Source organism: Styela clava, chromosome 2 (genome assembly GCF_964204865.1).
Source record: "Styela clava chromosome 2, kaStyClav1.hap1.2, whole genome shotgun sequence".
Taxonomy (NCBI): domain Eukaryota; kingdom Metazoa; phylum Chordata; class Ascidiacea; order Stolidobranchia; family Styelidae; genus Styela; species Styela clava.
The window spans coordinates 14,651,138-14,673,508 of NC_135251.1; the positions used below are offsets into that span (position 1 = coordinate 14,651,138).

Consider the following 22,371-nt stretch of genomic DNA (forward strand, 5'->3'; position numbering starts at 1 on the left):
TCTCAACACTGAGTATTAGAGAGATTACGAATTTGTGGAGTTTTTAATGAATATTGTTTAATATGAAAGTAACACGGACATGATATAAAATTAAAAGCATTAAAAAGTCAACTATCAGCTTCACAAATATCGCATTCCGGGGTCAGTAATACTGTTCGCTTAAAATTGGAACCTAAATTTACAAACTGTGATACAAATCCTACAAAAAAGATAGAAAGCAGCATAAAATTAATTTGTGTTGCGAAAGCACTCCTTAATAGTTGTCTTTGACATCGTCGCCGATGTGAAATCAAATTTTTGTCCAAAAAATAAAAACCAAACTGCGATATCCGTCGTTGCATGAGAATTAATATTTGAATAAAAAGTGCTTTAATATAGTTTATCATCATTAATTGGGAATGTCAAATATTTACTGCGGCCTTGGATTTTGACAAAATTAGCAAATAAAAATCGCTGCATTGTTGCGAAGTTTTCAGACTTCAAGTGAATTCCGAAAAATAAAATTGTGACGGCGATCGTTTCGGCGGCCGACATCCCAAATACGGTTGTCTGAAATGACAATACTCATTATTCGGTGTTGTGTTCGTTGAAAATATTCGAATAATTCGACTAAAAAAACCATTTGCCCACGACTAATCACGACACAACTTGTTTAACATTAAAATCCAAGTACTAGTTCCACATTTAATGCATTTGATCGGCGCTACATGCGAGCGTGTTTTTGTACTTATAAACGATTTTGGCGCTACTGACATCCGCGAGTTTCACTTCTCTCAAAATTGACTTTCACGATTTCTAATGTTCTATTTTAAAATGAGGGTACTGCTGACTACGGATTAATGGTCGATATTTGAAATAGGACTTGCAAAATGTTCACCATAAACCGCCAGGCACATAAGAGGCGGGCTACACGTAACTGTCAAATTTCGCCGTGAACGACGCATTCTATTCAGTTTATCGTGAATTGCACTTTGGGTGCTCTGTTTTGATTTCACCGCAAACCTTTGCTGTGCCCATGTCGGTACCTATCCGATTTCAACCCGACTATATTCCGGCACTGATAAACCAAGTCCTAATTTGTCACCCATGTCATTAATAACCAAATCTTTTGTGCTTGCTATTACCAGAAAGCCTATGTTGAATGAAAGTGCGACCTGCGGTTTTACCCAGTTATCTTTATCTGGTCCTCCTGTATTAAATGTTGCACACGCTTGGTTTTAACTACTTAAATTGCTTTGCAACCTAGTTCTTCGCTTGATATTTATCACATTTTTTCGATTTTCGTCATTTTTTTCTGTAAATTTAGAGCAATAAGAGAACAATTCAGGTAGTTTGTAGACTAATATGATATGTGGAAGTTAATAATGTCCCGAGCACATGTTGACATTATCTATCGAACCAAAAAAATATTGTCCCATCTAACATGAATACTACCATATTATTTTATGATATTTTTATCATTCCATTGCATTTTTCTCTCCGATTTTATATGTAACTACAATACCTTATATTTTTTCTGCCAAGATGTTTGTTATTTTATTGCAAGCATCAATTGCTTTTACTATTTTATACCAATTTCTTTTTATTTCTATGTTGAGTTCCCTTATTTTTTTCATCTTCAAGTCACTTAATGATACTAGCCGGATTGAAAAAATACTACAATCACTATTTCTTAAATCATTGTGATCATATATTTTTGGCGCATTCACTACAAAGAACATAAAGTCATGTTTTTGATGGAATTGGTCTGCTTTACAAATGCGTCTTTCTAACAAAAATAAACGAATTGCTTCAATTGAACATTGACTGTTTGAGCATACACTATAGCTAAAGATAGTATTATTTATTACGTAATTTGTCTACAAATATCTCATTTATTGGGGGCACGTTTTCCAAACTGAAAAAATGGCTAGTAACTGTGTCCTTTTGAGAAGCAATCGGATTTGTATTTGCTGTAGCATTACTGATTTCCCAAAGTTCGCTCTGCCTACTACTATAATACAATGCACACATTCAATTAGAAAATACTGGAACTGTACAAAATCGGTTTTTCAACTAGGGCAATAGACAAAGATCTAAGGATAAAATTAATACAGTAATTTTTATGCATAGTGGGGAAAAAATAAAAAGGTTGAAAGATTTGATAAGGGAGAAGTTTAACGGATAAGGTTTGGAATCACATGACTTTTACACCTACATCTTATTCATCAAATGTTTTGTCCACATGTACAATATGTATTTTGTCTACATGTATCCCATTTATCATACATACCATTTAACAGATGTTTTGTCCACCAACAGCTCATTCGTGAAATGTTTTCTTTTCATACATGTTGTTCAGGGGTTTTGTCCACATATATTTCATTCACCAGATATTTTGTCCATATACATTCAGATACATTCCCTGATCAAACAACAGCTCATTCGCGAAATGTTTTCTCTCCATACATTTCGCCAAGGGGTTTTGTCCACATATTTCTCATTCGCCTGATATTTTACCCACATGAATGTCGTTTATCATACATCTGATTAACCATATATTTTGTCCATATATATCTCGTTTCCCTGATGAAACAACAGCTCATTCGCGAAGTGTTTTCTCTTCATACATTTTGTTCAGGAGTTTTGTCCACATGTATCTCATTCGCCGAATATTTCGTCCACATGAATCCTATTTATCATACATTTCATTCATCAGGTATTTTGTCTATATATATTTCGTTTCCCTCATAAAACAGTCGCCGTGATTATTCGCTCGTTAAAAAAACGACTTTTTCAGTGAGACTCTTCTGTGGCGTATAATATTCAATCCATGGTAATTAACTCAATTGTGTCTAACGTAACTCGCGGTGGTGACTTTTAAATACATTGCTACACTAAAAAAAAAACAGATGTAATATGCGACATAAACACATGAGATAAACTGTCTAATTATATTTAGTTTTGATATGTATGGTATGTTTGCGATCTTGCTAATTCGTTATCGCGGTTGGGAATCCGTATTTTGGCCATTTTGCGAATTAGAGAAATCTCACGACGTAAAATCTATTTTAGTACAATGAAACTCCATTGGATTAATAAATCTATCATTATATTTAATTTAACATCACAATCCGTTAAGTGTGACATGTGGGACAAGAGGTACAAATGGCACATGTGGTGCAAGTAGTACACGTAGTGCAAGTGGCACACGTGGGGCAAGTGGTACACGTGGGGCAAGTGGTACAAGTGGGACACATGGTACAAGTGGTACACGTGGAGCAAGTGATACACGTGGGACAAGTGGTACACGTGGGGCAAGTGGTACAGGTGAGACAAGTGGGACAAGTGAGACACGTGGTACAAGTGGGACACGTGGTACATGTGGGACAAGTGGTAAACGTGGGACAGATGAGACAAGTGAGACACGTGGGACAAGTGGTACACGTAGGACAAGTGGGACACGTGCTACAAGTGAGACACGTGGTACAAGTGGGACACGTGGTACAGGTGGGACACGTGGTACAAATGGGACACGCGGGACAAGTGAGACACGTGGGACACCACATTTTAGAGACACCGCTTCATAAATTGTCATCGAGGCGCCCAATTCTTCAACACATATATTCAAATCAATCAGTGGCGGCGCGTCAATAGGGCCAACCGGGGCAATGCCCCGGTTGTTTTTTCGGTATAATAAAAAATATTCGAAAAATACCTCAATATCGGTTGCACAGACTGTCTACACTAGCCATATTCTCCCGACATGGTTCATTTTTCGCTCGCAAAGCCTTCGCCGAACGTCGACGGGGCGACGCCGATTTTGCCCCGGTTGCTCATTGTATATCGTATTCTCTCTTTTATCTTCCACTCGTCGCGTTTGTCTCGTTTGTTTTCTGTTTCTTTTACTAAATCATCGGGGCCGATCGGGGCTAGCCCCGAAATTATGACGACACAATGAATTGCGATGTATATACAGTTTTATACACCAATCAAACTTTTTTGAACATCACATCAACTTGCGCGCTCTATGGGTTCCTCATAGATAACTCTCCAGTTAAGTAACTACCTTTGCGGCGTCTGCCAAATCTCTGGACATCATTTTGACGACACCTATTTCTTCCGCCGACGCAGAGCGAACATTCAGCACGCTGAAGCGTATTAAAACGTATCTCAGAAACACAATGAAGCAAGATAGATTAAATTCCTTGGCTGTTTTATCCATTCACAGAGACGTTATTTCTGGGATGCATGACTTTAATCAGCGCGTTATTGAGCATTTTGCTTCCAAGAAACCGCGGCGTGTTGCATATATGTTCAAGCAGTAGAAGTCTAGCAGCATATATGTCTATGAGTGAGCGACGCATGTCCTTATCTTTGCATTAACTTTTCTTTCTTCATAGTAACGTTTTAAACCTAATTTTAGGTTTTGTCCGCTTTCCCGAAGTTTCTGTTAATATGTCATTGTATTTATCTGGGTAAATATTGCCTTTCCTTTTGAAAGAGGTTTCAAAATAAACTATGTCTATATTTAATAATCCCTTGACTTGGACCGGTTTTAAAGACACTTTCTTATCGTTAAAAATTGTCGCTTTTGCCGATTGGTTGTTACCGATGGAATGGTTTTTATACTCATAAAATGATGGGAGAGCTTACAGCGTTCATCCTGTCCCCGTAGATGGGGGTGACTTGGTCTCGCAGTAGCTTGCCCCGGTTGTCAAAATGACCACGCGCCGCCACTGAAATCAATGTTATATACGCTGTAATATTATGCGTTTACAAATCATTCTAACTTATGTCTAACTTCATGGAAACGCACTATGGCGGTCATGTCAGACTACCACCAATGGGGGTGAATGTTTGAAAGGTAAAGCATACAGGGAGTCCTCGACTTACGGCGTTGTTCCGTTCTTGAGACGTGGTGTAACCCGAATTTCAGCGTAAGTCGGAACATTATACATGTGTACCAGGTTACGGTTAAGCCATGATTTTATTCCGATTTTCCTTATTTTAGTTCTATGACGAGTTGACTAAAACTGTGTACCGTGTGACTGAGGCTTAGTGATTATTTGTTCATAATCGTAATAGTTCTCAATTGTCCACGTCATTTACGATGTAAATGACGAAAACCAATGAGCCCAAAGAACTGATTTTCCTGATCACAATGATCCAGTTTAAGAGCTTCGATATTACAGTATTATCTTTTATATTTTTATGAAATGCGTTCTTAACCTCGAAACAGCGTGGGTCAGGACCGTCGTAACCCGAGGACTTTGTAGTTAATAGTTTGTAGTTAATTGAGCGAGATTTTACAAAACCTTCTAAGAATTCACACCTTTATCCTTGTCAAAATTAGCCTATCTGCGTGAATTTATGATGATCATCGATTCAAAACAGGATCGATAGTGCAATCTATATATTTTTTCGGTTAATTACTAATCAGCGAATAATAATTTTCCGGTGGCGGCGAACACATGGCTTTAGTAAATAATATTTGATTCAAGACATCTTATATATCAGTCGTTCAGTGACGTAAACTTTATTTAAGGTATGTACGGCTATGTTCCATGCACTCCGTTTTCTGTCGTCATAACAAGCAAATAAGGCATATCGATCTATACGAAATTTTAAATTAGTTTTAAATCTTGTGTCAGTTTTATCTTTTAGCGATGCTCCATTTCGATGAGAATATTGCAACTTGGTGTTCCGATATGCCTTTTGCTTGTAAATCAGTTATATCGCTGAAGTAGCGTTTTTACCTTATGATTTGCGAAATTCGCACGATGAATAACGAAGTTGTGATGCTCATTTGCATCATCAATTTGGTATCAATAAAAGAATGAATAGTTAAGTTTTGCTGGCATCAGTACAAATCGCTTTCGTTATACTGGTGATTCAAATATGTTGTGTCATGGGTCACAAAGACAGTATTCTGATACATTACTCTATACAGAGACAACTCCAAATATGTTTAGCGAAGAACAATGAAAGGCAGGGAAGCATTTATTTACACGAGAAATGTGAAAATTAATATAACATTAATGGAAATTGCCATCGTGGCGAATAAAATATTCTAGGATAAATGAGAGCAAATTTAAAATAATTTGATGGTCGCGTGAACACATGGCCAAATATTCGACGACGTGATTTAATATCCAAAATTTAAGTCGTTACGGTGAATTTTAAATTTAACTTGCATACAAATTTACAAATACTTGTTTATGGAACACAAGATACACGGTTTCAGTTTAACAAATATATATATATATATATATATATATATATATAAATTGATTATAATCATTCAGTGGCGTCTTTTACTGAGCAGTAAGAAAAGCGTGGTGTTATATGGAAATTTTGAGACTAGTGTAGTCAGTGCAACGCATCGGCTACATCGTTTATTTGAAATTAGAAAGATAGAAAATTTATTTACTCTGGATTTTCTTATTATAGGAAATGAACAATGATTGAAACACTTTGGGTAGGAATTAAACTTCCGCGCAGCAGGCTGTTATTACAGTAGAAAAATATTAATGAATAGAAAATTTGAAAAAGGAATTGTTTTAGGCAGTAACAGCTGTATATCGTTTGCTGGTTGCTTTTTTGTGGTTCAAATGCACACCTGATACCTATGCTCTACGTGCATCTTCGGCGAAATAATTTTGTACCAATACAAGCAGGCCGACTAATGCATGACGAGAGAATATCGATGTCACATGTGTTAGAACATGGATGTTTTCACGTTCCAGTGTTAGATCTATCCATGTCCCCCACCTGGCCGATATTCCATTGTAAGATAAACAATTCCGGAAGTGATAACTTGAGCGGCTCAACTTACTCATCGCCCTCTTCTTAAGTCCGACCAAAGCATATGACGTCATGTACATCGAAAGTATTGAAAACGAAGCACTCATTGAAGTGTTGCTGAACTCTCGATATCAGGTTAATCAGAACACCAATAACAACACCGCTAAAGTATCGGGATTTCAAACTTATAACTAAAAAATTACTGTGTTTTGATCATATTTAGACATTTCTATTTGTAGCATATTCGAGTTATTGCCAGTATGTATTATTAAGGATTTAATTCAGTATATATTCTGTCACTTTTTATAAAAAACAAAATGTCAAGTAAAATCCAAGCTACTGTAGACAGCGGTATCATCATAAAAGAAGGATTCATGGTGAAGCGGGTAAGATCATTGGTAACATTCCATATTATACGAGATTAATCAAAAATGGACCTTGGTGCAAATAAAAATAAATATACAAAACAGCTCTAATGCGTCTGTTAATGAAGAAACAATTCTTGAAATTTTAGTTGATTCTGGTATGTAAAAAATTTCGTAAAAGATGAAAATTTAAACCATATGGCCGCTGAATGCCATCATTTCCCATATAATGTTCAATGGAAGTGAAACCAACAATCAACTCTGTTAATAAGTTAATATATTTTCTTGTCAGGGTCACGTTCGACATAATTGGAAAACTAGATGGTTCAAGTTATCGGACACATCATTGAGGTATTACAAGAGTAAAAAGGATAAAGTTCCACATGGAAGAATTGCTTTGCGAAATGCAAAACTTTCAATATATCAGAGTGACAATAAAAGCGACAGCAATCGTGAGGTAAACCAACAGCCATATATTGGAAATACCGTGTTTTCTGTTATTGCCTCACCATTAATATTATGATCTGTTTTCTTTAATTCTGTTCATTTTGAATTAGTCTAGAATAAGTTAAGTTTGTTCATTGTCCCACATCTCTATCTTAACCCGAAATAGACTGAATCCAAGTATAAGGCAGATCAGAATTGAGTGTAAAATTGACGGTGGGGAACTGATAGGATAGTATCGAAATTATAATTGAGATTTATATGTTATTTTGCTAATTTGGCGTGTATGTATAAATTTTACGAAGAATTTTGTTTGAAGAATATATTATACTGAGTTATTGTAACTATGTACTCGCACCAAATATCGTAGATACGCAGTTGATCTGTCGCGCGAAGGGTAAAGAATTTTGTCTCCTAAATGAAAAATGCAAAACACTTTCCATATACTCATATCTTGGAAAAGGGCATCACAACTCATACCAACTTCTGGTGTTCAATTGATAAATACGTTGGAAAGCTGATTTTACGACAATAATTGTTTTTTTTTAAAAACGTTTCAAGAATGTCGTAGCGAAAAGTATATGGCTCAGATAAAAATATTGGAAATTTGATAACATAGTTTCAGAAATGATTTTTCTCCGTTTTGCTCATATGTACAAGAATAACATCCCAAAATGCACGTGAAACAAAATTAAATTATGGTATATATATGACATAACATGTTGTAAATAGAATTGATCTATTTGTAGCTTGGATACATGAAATACAGTTAAATTGCATAATAGATATGTAAGATAGTCAGTAATACATAAACAATTGTAGGTATATATGCGGCTATGATCGTCACATAATAGCACAATATTATAAATTATCTTTCAATTTAAATACTAGATAAAAGAAAGTACATGCGTGGTCAGTATGTGCTTGTTCAAAGCTTCTTAAACAGGTGTCACGCCATAAAATTATTTATTTTATTGCGTTCATATTTGTTGCGATATTGCTACAAATTCATGCAACTCCGTTTTTCCATTCCCATAGTTTGTCATGCAAATACAAACAAGCGATGGAATTGAATATCCGATCCAAGCTCCATCGAACTCCGAAATGAGAGCATGGATGGAAAGTATAGGTGACGTAATTGAACACATGCAATTAGAAAGTGAAGTAAGTATAGCAGTGAAGGCTGCTTTTGACAAATATGCAATTTGTGCCTCAATCTATATAACTATACCCAAGTCTAATTTTATATGTCAGAGTCGATAACATTAAAATATCATTAATTTTATATGTTACGCCTATACACAAGAATATATGTTTTTTGGTTACTGGTGATAAACAAGACGGTGATTCTGATTGCATGTTGCTTGCTGTTTTATATGTACATATTATCATACTTCAAAAACGTTATTAAGTAATTTGATTGAAATAATTTGAGTTAATGCAATGAACACTCTGGAAGCATTTTTTACAACCTGATTACGTCATCGGACGTGCTACCATCACATCAGAAAATAAGTTTAAAATTGAGTTGTTGAAAAAATATCCCATTAGTATTATAGGATAGCTCATTCCTAATTCCAAGTCTTTCAAAAAAAAAAAACGCAACTCACACTATAGTGTACATTTTTTGTGTGCTGACTCGTATATTTTCATTTCTGCAGTCAAAATATTTATCAAGTTCTTACGGCCATGAGAATAATTCCAGAGAACTGTCCACTTCTGAAATATTGGGAAGTTATGTCGATGCATACGGAGGAATCAAACGAGAAACAAGGACAATAAAGGGAGTTAAACGTTCAGATGGATTTTCAGGTAAGAAAAGTTGTACATTTGAAAATATTGGTCATTGGATCGTGAGTGTAATTCAGCCAAACGAGCCTCTCAACATTGTTCACTTGCAAAATTGTAAAAATGCAAAACTAAGTTAGTAAGTTTACGATATCGAAAATCCACAAGCACAGCAAACTTGATCACTATATATCGTGTGTCCACATCAGTAACCGTTTTCCAACCTATAAATTTTAGGACTTGGACTCAGAGTATGGATGGAACATACAATGGGATTACTGGATTCCGAAGCTGAAATAACTGTTTCAGGTTTACAAAGAGTTGGATTGCTGGAACTGCTAGACGGGGATACAGGAACTGACCCATTTGCGGAATCGAAATATTATATTCTGGTATGATCTTCATTTTCAAAATTTTGTCTTTTTCATACAATCTATATTATGCAATACGATGTTTATTCATCCTTAGCTCAGTGATGAGGACTCACTAAAAGTCATGGCCGGGGCAAATAAATCCGCTTCTGAAACATCTGAATCAGACAGAAAAAGTCAAGCAGAAGACGTTTTTCTTCCACCTGAAATTCCCAGTGATGCTCTCTCCCCAACCGCCATTTTACCAGCAGACATGCCTCCGGGAGAAATAGTGAAACGAGGAGTTTTGTTTAAAAAGGTAATATAACTTAAAATAGCGTTGTATGAAATAAAACGTGCTGTTTCAAATCAGTTCAATTCATAATAACTGTTTTTCTTTGTCAACATTCGGTGCAACAATATAATTTAATACAATTTCTGTATTATTTTTTTTGAATATACGATTTTTCTAACAAAACCAAATTTGAAATTGTCAACATTCAAATTTTTCATTTCAAAAACTACACATATGAAAAAAACATATGATAATAATCTGTAATATTTTCGTTACTTAAAAATTTTTAACACAAAATATTACAAATTTTCACACGCATCCATAAAAGGAAATACTTGCTGAAGTTTCATTTCTGAAAAAATTGGGACGAATGGTGTTGGTATGTATCTACGAGACACACGATATGATAAATAAAAATATTTATACCCGTATGTATGTTATTAATTATTAATATTGCTTAATTTTTGCGCCTTCCACATTTTAATCAAGGAAGTAATAGTATAACCATACGGTGCTGTTTTCCGTCTTTGGATTATGCAAGAGTCGTATTCTGCATGGTATCGATGACCGAATAAGGAGCATGTAATACAAATGGATATATTCATTGCCAGTTACGTTTGTCTATTGGCACGGAATTTCCCATGTGACAATTTATTATTGAGTCAATCGCGTTTATTTATGTCTGTGTATCTAACCTAAATGCATAATATGCTGTCGATTTCATATTTGTTTTCTTTTTATTTACCTTTCACATCGTGGTAATTGGGTGCACGTTATATTAAAGTGTAAACAATTTAATATGTACGTGCAATGAATTTTTTCACTACGTCGATATCATAAAATTAACATTGACCTAGAGAATCACTTTTGTTTTTCACGCTAACCTTCTTGGTTTATGGCGAAAATAGAATATAACTTAGATTTGGTAATGCGTTTCGAACCATTAAGTACGTAAGAAGCAAAGCTAGGATATATTACTATGACAAATCATGAAACCAAATAACGCATTCCTTAGTCGAACTCAAGTCCGGAAGTAACGCGGTGTGATTCAAGCGCAGGTGATGCTGTAGGAAAACCACCAGTGTAGCAGAGAAAAACCCTGTTGGACCTTTACATTGACGGTAATATGAGTGTGATTGCATCACTCATTTGTAATAGTATTCTTTACATGTTTCATAACAGGGACACGTTGTTCCAAATTGGAAAGCACGATGTTTCGTTCTGCAGAGGTTTCCTGCAACATTATCATACTTCGATCCATCTAAGAAGAATCCCAAAGTATTGAATAGTCTATCGCTTCATGGTGCTTCGGTTTTTACAGTAGGGAAAATGGCGGCTCAAGCAGGTAACAGTGTTCTCATATTATCTCGGTTTATGTGCAAATCTTACCCTTTACAAAATGTTGAATTAATTGAAAAGTTACCTTTATATATTGCATTATGTTTAATCCGTGTACAGCTCTTCGGATGAGACATCCACCCGATCATCTTTTTTGTGTGAAGATAGCAGTTGGAACACTTTATATCATCATGGCTTCTTCGGACGACGAAAGAGATGAATGGATAAGAGCAATAAAACCGATGTGTCGAAAAATCAATAGTCGAGGCAACACAATGTCCTCCTCGACCAGTTCTCAGTCCGGTTGATGTGAAAAATTTATTTGCCCTTAGCAGTAGTTCGTTGTGTATCCTGCAGCGAATATGACTTATATATATTATTTATTTGAAAGAAAGCGGGTGCGAATGGACCCTCTCTTGGAAAACTGCAATAATTATCAAAAGCTTCTATTGAGGATAAAGCAAACGAAACATTCAATTTGCATATCAAAAAATTAATTGTAATAAATTTCTCAATGTAACAAAATTTTCAAATAATGTATTTATTATATATATATTACATCCTCAATCAAGACAAAACATCGATTTTTTCCAAAATTATTATTAATTTTGTTCGTATCTTGGCTGATATTTTGAACGTATAAAATTGGTGTTTCCGTTTTGTGAATTGCGCATCAGAACAATCATAGGAAATAGATATACAATATAGAGTCTCATACAATATTGAGCATATTGTTATTCTGTTGACTTACAAACATTCTGTCGGCCTGGAAATATAAACAATTGCAGAAATTTGGATATCCTGATGACCAGTATGTCAGTACGCGGATTCCAACTTTTTTCGATACGCTCCTCCTTTTGCCTATTTTGGATCATTTTACTATCTTTCTCTGTCTCGGACTTTTCTATTTCGCGATTTGTTCGCATATCTCAAGGATCATGAGCTAGTACTACGAACAACTCCCTGCCTGGCTTTTGCACGATTTGAATACTCGATAATGTGTGCATAAATATGATTACAAAATACTTGGACAATACTAAGATAGGATAGGATTTTCAATCAGTTATTAGTAAAAATACATCAAATAGAAAATATCATGTCTCCATTTCCTCCCCCAAAACAACAAAATTCCCCTTGCGAAACGCTGGTTTGAAGAATGAACTCGATCAGGTTCTGTGTATATTCATATATGCTTCCGACACTCGATAAGCAACGAGATTGGTGGACTTCCATATGACACAGAAAGTCGATGACGTACATTGGAAAACCACAATCATGTATCCTGTTTCCATTATGCAAGGTATGGTTAAAAAATTAACTATCCGTCCTAGATACCTAAACGTAATCGCGAAGTAAACTGTAATCCACAAGAGGCCAAAAAACTAGAAAAAAAAAACAGTCTCTTCCACCAATTGTTACATTAACTCGTTACAGCTTCTTACTAAATATCTAGGCCGCGAGACGAGGCCGTTTATCTTTCAGTTTCGTAGCGCACAAAAGGGACTACCTGAAAATAATTTTAAAATGTTCCTTAGAAATTTAGTAACAAATAATACTTTGTTCCCATTTCCAAAAGTTGCACGTTTTTTTTTGATGACGTAACAATTAAAATGTGATCAGCTGTTGGCAGTTGGATGAATCTCAGTTTGTACTGCCCGCTCTCGCGTTGAATTAATAACTACTTTGCTAACGTTGTATTTGAAATTTTCTTGCGGAAGTTGTCACAACTGTCAAACGAATAAATTCTAATAACTACGCAGGAAGTCGATGCCGACAATGGGCTATTGAATGTGATTTACTGCACGAATTCCACTTGCACTGCCGGTTCAGCTTTTGGCGCCTCTGCCATATATATATGTTACTCACCATTGTGTCTATAAAAGGTACCAAAAACAAAACGTCAAAACATCATAAAATATTACGGAAGCTTGTCACAACTGTCAAACGAATAAATTCTAATAACTACGCAGGAAGTCGATGCCGACAATGGGCTATTGAATGTGATTTACTGCACGAATCCAACTTCCAATGCCGGCTTCAGCTTCCGACGCCCCTGCTTTATGTTACTTATTATTGTGTCTACGGAAAGCGCTAAAAAACAAAATGTAAAAATATTAAAACCCCTCTCTCTGAACAATAAAGATATCGCAACATAGTCACGAGTATATCCAGGTTTTTCAGTTCAACAGAGAAACTTTTACATCGAAATGATCCACACGCATAGATTGGAACAGTTAATGTTTTGAGGAAATGACATAAAAGAAAAAGTTTATTCAGGCTTACCATCTCGTATATATATATATATATGAAACAAAAACCGGTTCAGTGCGTTCGTAGGCTTAGTGATACTGGTACATGACTGGAAACGTGCACTTTCTTTTCGACATTTTGAATAACCTAACGATAGTAAAGCTAACGCGAGATGTTAAAATGATGTATCAAATATACAACAATTATGACAAAACAATATAGTAGTCCCTCTGCCTCTCTTGTGGAACTAGTGGAGATAAATTGAATGGTTCCATTGCCATAAAAATATTTGTATTGATAGTTAACAAAAGAAAACATTTATGACTGCCATACTGTATATTATATATTAATGGGACATTTAAGTCTACCGGGTGGGACGACCGGGCAGCTTGTTGAAATCGAGACTTTCCCAGCTAAATCGGGACGTATGATCAACCTCTTCGGGGGTAATAGATGTTCAACGAAACATTATGCGGAGCACAGATTAAATTATTGCGCAGTCGGGTTAGAGTTGTAATCTGGAATATAAATCGAAAATATCAGTTCCGACCATTCCCAATCTTGAAAGATTATTCATTGGAAGTAGCCCAACAGTCAAACTGTCTGAAATAACTGCGATATTTAAAAATTAATTGTCGTATCTAGTTAAATTGCACGTAACTCAGAATTCTGAATTATATTACTCTATACCTTTGAGCCGAATTGGTTATTTTTGATGCGGAATTACTTCCTTTTAGTAGCTTGTCAAATAGTACTGGTAGAATTTAGTTTCGATGTATATTTCTATGATAGTAGGTATAGATTTATTAAAACTTTGGTAATTCCTTTGTATTGATCACTTGGCATAACACTTTTTGAATATTACCAGATTTTTTTTTCTATTTCATTGAGATTGTAGTTAATACAAAAGCTGCAGAAAATGAGGATTACACCTGTTGTGCTTCTTTATTGCTGCATAATAGCAAGTAAGTTGTATGTCATATTATCTATTGCATTTCAGTTGGAACAAATCAAACTTTTTTAATTGTTGTTTTGTTACTTTTCTATGGAATGCAATATGAATAAAACATTTCAGATGCTCTACAGTTTGAAGAATTTGACTACAAGAAAGATTTTGATGAAAATCTCGAGAAAGAATATCTTCGAAATTTTCTGGATGAAAAAAATATTGAAGCGGAGATTGACACCGATTTTGAAGACGACGCAGACTTTGAACCAGACTTTTCTGAAGCCATATTCGAGGATGATTTTGAGCATGATTATGAAAAAAAACTGACGGTTTGTACAACATAATATATAGCCTCAAAGACAGCACCCCCAATTCATGACTATATTTTCCGAAAATACCAATTTGTGAAATTTTCTGTTGCATGGAAGTGCTCCAAATTCTATGCACAATTTCACGAAGTTATGCGATTATTTGTTTGTTAGCCCTACTAAGCGGAAAAGCATAGAGTACATTCTGAAGTTTTCCTTTATTTCAAGCTTCGATTTTTAAAATATTAAGAAATATAATATATCTTAAATTAAAATTGTACTTTTTAATCACATTGGTCACACGTTTTTTTTAGAAACGGAATCTTGCTTTTTGTAAAAAGTTCAAGTTATGTGAGAAAGACGGAAATGGGTTCAAAATTGGATGTGCTGGGTTTAAGAATAATTATAAGCACAGAAAAAATTCATTCCGTGGTGTCTGGAGTAAGTTTAAGTACAAATTTCAAATAAACATTGTCTGCAGGTTATTGAAAATTATTAAAATTAGCGAGATCCAATTTTCGCTTGCAACCATTTTAAACGATGAAAAGTGAGAAGTGTGCTTTAGATATATCGTTGAACAGTACAGTTATATCCAAATGATATAATTAGGTCTACTGGACGAGCCAAATTGCGAACGGTCAGATTGAATACTATTATAGTAACACAAGTTCAATAAACGGCAACAGTTCAGCCCAATAACATTGTCTGTATATCCTCTATGTGTTTGTACTTTGTAAGTCCATAACCGGAAAGATTCCCTTTCTTTCATAAATAGCATACAGCTATAATCAGTTTCTCGCTGCCTAGATTGCAATGAATGTGCTAAACGCCTCATAATAAATTAAATTATATTGAAACAACTATAAATATTCTAGATTGTTGAAAATTGAGTTTTCCACTTTTCCGTCACTTTTTGAAATATTTTGAAAAATTAAAGTTAATCCATTTCAAGGCTTTTTTTATCAGCTTAATCGCAAATTCCAATATTTCGCATTGCTTCTCATCCGTTTTTTTTTTCTTACTTGTTTTATTCAAAGTGCCAATAACCTTTCTACGTCCTGGTAACGAGAAAAATCTGAAAATCAAAACCAATACTTGATATTTATAGATGTTATTTATCGGTGAAAAATTATTGTTGACGCGGTGGTCACTGATGTATACCAGAAGTATAAAATTTACAACTTTTTTGTACAGAGAGAAGAGCTGGAAGGTGGTGCGTCAATTGCCAAGAGATGTGCAAAGGGGTTACAAGGGGTCCTCATTTACTTCTTGATTACTGATTAAAACAAATTTGCTTACGAAATTCAATGTTCAATGTTTGTAACTGGAAGAGAAAGATAATATAAAAACAGATTTAAACTTGATGTTTTTTTTTTTAATTTTCATTTCCAGCCAAAAACTGATCAGTGAAATTGTGTGCTTGAATAGAATAAAAAAAATTCTCCAATATTAGATAAAAACTCATGCTGAATTAATTTACCAGCAACGTGCAACCGAGATTCTGGTCATCATGACATCATTCACAAAGAAGATATGTTCCAAAGCATTATTTGATTAACTAGAAGTATTATCACTACTCTTGCGTGTTTAAAAACTTTATAGAAAAAGTCGTTTTGACTATTTACCCCACCTTATACCTTTTTTTTAATTGAGTATCTTGTATATCGAGAAGTGGAACTATAATAAGTCAGTAATTAGACTTATTTTGTTTATGATTATTTACTCATTTTAAACTTCTGAAAAACGCGGTCATTTAATCTACAAAGTCATTGATGTTTATTCAATTGATAATCCTATTTTTAGCAGTAAGCTGATATTCCTAAATTGTTGGAATCGGAAGAATAGATTGTAATGGCCCCCAAAAGTCATTCCCTTGAATTTAATCATCTTTTGAAGCTGTAGAAGAAGTAACAAATGCGATGGTATTCCAACACTCAAAATATTAACTCTTCTCAATCTATGAGTTTTCTGCTGAACTTTCGTTTTCTTCTGAACTCATAGGAAGTTTATGATTTAACATGTTAATATATAAACAAGAATAAATTTGTGATCATAGTAAGATTTGAAATGATTTTTATTGATTGATTATATGTGCTTTAGGTGTGAGCTATATCGACGTACTCTGTGGTCTAACGGCAAAACCAGAATTGGTAGAATTTTTCTAAAGCAATGGTTGGCAAACATTGTGTACTACCGGGCAAAATATACAATTTTCAGATAGCGTGCCAGCCAAATTCGTTTCCGCCACCAAACAATCGCTGCATTGAAGTTTAAATTATGGCGCGATCGCAACTCTGTGTTAAACGTCTGTCCCAATAAAACGTGTATGCGACAGTGTTTTATTTACTATTACAGACAAGACTTTGTACTTTCCTCAAATGTGAGGCGGAAATAATTGAAATCAGCTCCTTTGTTTTTGAGTTGCAATTTAAGTTTTGAGTAAATGGTTTCATTCGTTCGCGGGCTGCATTTTCAACAAAGTACTTTTCGTTCCGTACCCTCCGGTATCAATTTAAAAACGTGCTCGGAGTTTTTTATGTAGCGTCGTAAACAGACGTCACGCTTGACAAATTGAAACCGTGGTTCCATGAAAAATAAAAATGTAGCGAAATTTTGGATTAAATATCAGATCTCGTAAGATTCATAGAAAATTTAGGAACAAATTAAAGCGATAGCTCTCTAGCAAAAAATACAATCTTTAGTCACTAAAAACTGCAAAGCAATTGATCCAGCAGTTAATGAGAAAAGTGATCTTTTTCACAACAATAAGAAGAATAAAGGAACTACTAGCAAGGAGATCAACAACAACAAAATAACACAACGATGCATAGGTCAATTCGTATCTAATAATAACAAGAGAGCGATTATCAAATATATACATGAGAACGAAATGGTCTGGGTATGCAATCTGTCACAGTGGCCTTGCGGTACCGTATCGGATCTGCGCACGGCACCGCACAAAAAAAGAATTCAATCGAGGCTCCAAAAATGTTTGAAAAATAAGAAATAATGATCTTTTAGCGAAATATACAATTATACAATCTTAAACCACTGAAAATTTCGAAAAAATTGGTCGGGTGCAAATATATATACCTATATGCAAAGATATTGGAACCTCATTTCCAGAGTTATTCTACCATCTAATTTAACGCCTCATAATAAATTAACTTATATTAAAACAACTATAAATATTCTAGATTGTTGAAAATTGAGTTTTCAACTTTTCCGTCACTTTTTGAAATATTGAACAAATTAAAATTTAATCCAATCCCAGGCTCTTTTAATCAACTCAATCGCAAATGCTAATACTTCGTATTGCTTCTCATTCGTTTTTTTTTTACTTGTTTCATTCAAAGTTCCAATGACGTTTCTACGTCCCAACGACGAGAAATATCTGAAAATCAAAACCAATGCGTGAAATTTATAGATGCTATCTATCGGTTGTTAATTATTGTCAACGCGTTGATCACTGATGTATACCAGAGGTTTAAAATTTACAACCTTTTTGTACAGAGAGAAGAGCTGGAAGGTGGTGCGTCAATTGTCAAGAGAAATACAAAGGGGTGAAAACCTTAAACAAAATAAATTAATTACTGATTAAAACAAACTTGGTAACGAATTTACGTCAATGTTTGTAACCGGAAGAGAAAGATAAAATAAGAATAAATTTAGCATTTTTTTTTCAAGTTTTCATTTCCATCCTAAAACTGATCAGTGAAACTGTGTGCTCGAATAGAATAAATTCTTTCTACATTAAAAGAAAAATATTGCTAAAATAATTTACCAGCAACGTGTAATCGAGATACTGCTTATTCACCAAGAATATATGTTTCAAAGCATTATTTAAATAACTAAAAGTATTTTCACTACTCTTGCGTGTTTGAAAACTTTAGAGAAGAGATTATTGACTATTTATCAGATCTTATTCCATTTTTTTAATTGCGTATATTGTATATCGACAGGTGGAACTTAAATTTTTGTTAATGATCGCCTACTCATATAAAACTTCTGAATAACGCATTCATTTAATCTACAAAGGCATTGATGTTTATTCAACTCCTCTTTTTAGCAGTAAGCTAATAGACTTAAATTAAGGTAATTTAGAAGAACCGTTGTAATGGCTCCAAAAGTCATTCCATCCAATTTAATCATCTTTTGAAGCAGTAGAAGGAGTAGCAAATGCGATGGTATTTCAATACTAAAAATATTAACTCTTCACAATCTATGAGTTTTCTGCTGAACTTTCGTTTTCTTCTGAACTTATAAAAAGTTTACGATTTAACATGTTAATATATAAACGAGAATATCGGTTGGAAACCGAAGACTTATCGATCGATAGTTAGGGGATCCCCCAAAACAGAAACTGCAGTTTCGATTCATCCGCTCTTGTAACTTGCGCACTGCGCATCGCACACACACACTCGGCGGGTTTCAAAATTCTCTCACTTTACAAAAATCTAGATCACTATATCAATAATTGATTGATAACTCGCTAATTATACGACATGATTCGCCCAAAATCAATAGGCTTCTGGTCCGAGATAAGATGAATGCACATGCAAAATCTGGAGCAGATTCAATCTCGCTTTCGTGAGATATCGCGTGCATCTAACCGACACACAGACAGACAGACAGACAGACAGACAGACAGACATACATACATACAGACAAATACCTATCAATATACTTACCGATCTTAAGATCGATAAGTAACAAGAATAAATTTGTGTTCGTAGTAAGATTTGAAATGAATGCATTGATTGATTATATCTGCTCTAGGTGTGAGCTATACTGGCGTAATATGTTGTCTAACGGCAAACCAGAAGTGAGAAAAGTTTCCTAGAGCAACTACGTGCCAAATACAAAGGTTCCAGATAGAGTGCGGGCCAAATTCATTGCTGCCACCAAACAATCGCTGCATGGAAGTTCAAATTATGGCGCAATCGCAACTCCTACTACCGTGTTAAATGCATGTCGCAATAAAACCTGTATGCGGCAGTGTTTTATTTATTATTACATACAAGAATTAGTGTTTTTGTCAAATCTGAGGGAGAAATAATTGAAATCAGTACCTTTGTTTTTGAGTTGTAATTTAAGATTTTCAGTAAATTCGTTTGCGGGTCGCATTTGCAAGAAAGTACTTTTTGTACCATACCCTCCGTTATCAAACGTCGGAGTTTGGTAAAGCGTCGTGTAAACAGACGTCACGCTTGACGAATTGAAACCGTGTTCCCATGAAAAATGTAAATTTAGCGAAATTTCGGATGGAATATAAGATCTCGTAGGATTCAATAGCAAGCAATAGCAAAATATACAATCTTTAGTCACTAAAAATTGCAAAGCAATTGGTCCAGTAGTTGATGAGAAAAACGACATCAAAATAACACAACAATCCAAGATCAATTCGTATCCAATGATCAAATATATGGGCACGAAATGGTCTGGTTATGCTTGGTAATTTAATAGAGGCCCCAAAAATGTTTAAAAAAAAATATATATATTGATTTTTCTGCGAAATATACAATTATACAATCTTAAACCACTGAAAATTTCAAAACAATTGGTCGGGTTCAAATATACATAGATGCAATGATATTGGAACCTCATTTCCAGAGTTATTCTACCATTTAATATCTACTGACTGTCACTGAGTCACTGTATCGGAAGGGTGTATAGTTAACGAGAACACACGGTTGTACCGGATACAGCCAGGGTCAAGTTACTGTTGCACCCGAAAGAATTTATGGTACACTCGGTCGGTACCTTTTATATACTGTATTCTGATAATAAACCCACTTTGCACAAAATTTGTTCCAGCAAAATTTCCTTCGCTCAAACCAACGTTTTGCAATCGGGGAGAAATTCGTAAAGAGGGAAGAATTTTGACGTTCTTGGAGAATGTTTTTGTATTTGCTGTAGTAGTACCTATATTTTTCATTTCTTTAATATTGCTATAATACTTATTTAATCACACATTATAAACTGCTAATAATCCAGGTTTTTCAGTGCAACAACGAAATTTTTACACCAAAATGATTCGTCCGCATAGCTTGGAGCAGTTGATGTTTTGAGGAAATGACATTAAAGTAAAAGTTCATCCAGGCTTACCATATATATAAAAACAAAACAAAAAACGGGACAGTCCGTATTGGACAAATCTTGGTTCGATTCTGAGGCTTAATAATATTCAACTCATTTGGAAAACTTTCATTTTTTTGTGGCATTTTGAATAATCTGACGACAGCACAGCTAACGTTAGATGTTCAATTGTCTTATTAAGTAGTTATTAAGAAAATCAATTTTTTCATAACAATAGGAAGAAATATCAACAAGAACAACATTTACAAAACGATCCATATGTAAATTTCGTGTCCAAAAAGCACTGCACTATTACACAAATTTGCATGTTTTGTCATAATAACTACTTTGCAAACAATGAATTTGAAATTTTCTAGCGGAGGCTTGTCACAACTGTAAAACGAATAAATTCTAATAAATTCCCAGGAAGTCGATGCCGATAATGAGTTATTGAATGTGATTTACTACACGAATTCAACTTTCACTGCCGGCTTCAGCTTTTGGCGGTCTGCCATACACATGTTACTCACCATTGTCTCTACGAAAAGTATCAAAAAACAAAGCGTCAAAATATTATACAATTTTGCGGAAGCTTGTTACTACTGTCAAACGAATAAATTCCAATAACAACACGAGAGGTCACAAGTAGAATCGGAAATTCACATGTAACGGCTCCTGAAACGGTTTCCGCGTTCATTAAAAATACCAGCTTTTTTGTGTTATAATAAATTTTTCTGTCTCGTAATAACTATAATAATTTAAAATGTCTCTCTATTTTAATTCATTTGTGATCAAGGTAACTCGCGGTTGCGGCGACTCACGACAAAATAAACTCATTACCTATCTAAAATACCACGCCAATCCGCGTACATAATAAAGTGTGATCAACTGCCCGAATATATTTAGTTTTTATATATATTGCACTCATGCGAATTCGTTATCGTCATTAGAAAGATATGGTATAATATCCCAGGAAGTATAATTAATTTAGTACAATTAAAATACATGTAAAGTATATTAGTAGATGAAAAATACATATTCATCGAAACGAAATCCCCGCGGTACGGCTTCTGAGTCAGACCTCGAGATTAGGTCAGTCGTTAAAAAAGCCGACTTTTTCAACGGATATGTAATGGTTTTTCTGTTGAATAAAATATTCAATCCATGATTGATATACTTATCTAAAATGGTTGCTTTATTCATTAAATAAATTCATTCATTATTCAATTCATTAAATTTTGTGATAAATTAAAACTGCGATTGCGTCGATAAAATAAAAGCACCAGTACTCCAAAATAACACGGTAATCCGCAACCATAAAAATGTCGATTACATTTTGTTTTGATTTGTATTCTTGCCAATTTCACCAATATGAGCTGTCCCTGCAACTCTTACTTCGCTCTATTGCAATGCCGCCACT

At 34.5% G+C, this 22,371-nt stretch overlaps 2 protein-coding genes across 3 annotated transcripts; both read left to right on the plus strand.

Moving 5' to 3' along the window:
* Positions 1 to 6,990: 6,990 nt before the first annotated feature.
* Positions 6,991 to 14,459, plus strand: LOC120336870 (pleckstrin-2-like). 2 transcript variants are annotated; one of them, XM_039404637.2, is made up of 9 exons: positions 6,991 to 7,172; positions 7,444 to 7,608; positions 8,634 to 8,759; positions 9,257 to 9,407; positions 9,621 to 9,775; positions 9,852 to 10,052; positions 10,357 to 10,407; positions 11,211 to 11,373; positions 11,487 to 14,459. In XM_039404637.2, the coding sequence occupies exons 1-9, from the start codon at positions 7,104 to 7,106 to the stop codon at positions 11,672 to 11,674; spliced, it is 1,269 nt and encodes a 422-aa protein (XP_039260571.1). In that variant the 5' UTR covers positions 6,991 to 7,103; the 3' UTR covers positions 11,675 to 14,459. The 2 variants fall into 2 exon arrangements, with proteins under 2 accessions (XP_039260571.1, XP_039260573.1); XM_039404639.2 differs by lacking the exon at positions 10,357 to 10,407 and having other exon boundaries at positions 6,992 to 7,172; positions 11,487 to 14,457.
* A 23-nt stretch (positions 14,460 to 14,482) lies between these two features.
* Positions 14,483 to 16,944, plus strand: LOC144419899 (uncharacterized). Its single transcript, XM_078110106.1, has 4 exons — positions 14,483 to 14,581; positions 14,692 to 14,894; positions 15,188 to 15,314; positions 16,068 to 16,944. The coding sequence occupies exons 1-4, from the start codon at positions 14,536 to 14,538 to the stop codon at positions 16,151 to 16,153; spliced, it is 462 nt and encodes a 153-aa protein (XP_077966232.1). The 5' UTR covers positions 14,483 to 14,535; the 3' UTR covers positions 16,154 to 16,944.
* The last annotated feature ends 5,427 nt before the right edge of the window (positions 16,945 to 22,371 follow it).

What these genes read in the sequence shown, in the direction of transcription:
- LOC144419899 (XM_078110106.1), top strand. Translation starts at nt 14,536, where the DNA reads ATGAGGATTACACCTGTTGTGCTTCTTTATTGCTGCATAATAGCAA. An exon ending in TTATTGCTGCATAATAGCAA is followed by an intron (nt 14,582 to 14,691) that starts GTAAGTTGTATG and finishes AAAACATTTCAG; the next exon opens with ATGCTCTACAGTTTGAAGAA. An exon ending in ATTATGAAAAAAAACTGACG is followed by an intron (nt 14,895 to 15,187) that starts GTTTGTACAACA and finishes CGTTTTTTTTAG; the next exon opens with AAACGGAATCTTGCTTTTTG.
- LOC120336870 (XM_039404637.2), top strand. Translation starts at nt 7,104, where the DNA reads ATGTCAAGTAAAATCCAAGCTACTGTAGACAGCGGTATCATCATAAAA. An exon ending in ACATGCAATTAGAAAGTGAA is followed by an intron (nt 8,760 to 9,256) that starts GTAAGTATAGCA and finishes TCATTTCTGCAG; the next exon opens with TCAAAATATTTATCAAGTTC. An exon ending in ACGTTCAGATGGATTTTCAG is followed by an intron (nt 9,408 to 9,620) that starts GTAAGAAAAGTT and finishes TATAAATTTTAG; the next exon opens with GACTTGGACTCAGAGTATGG.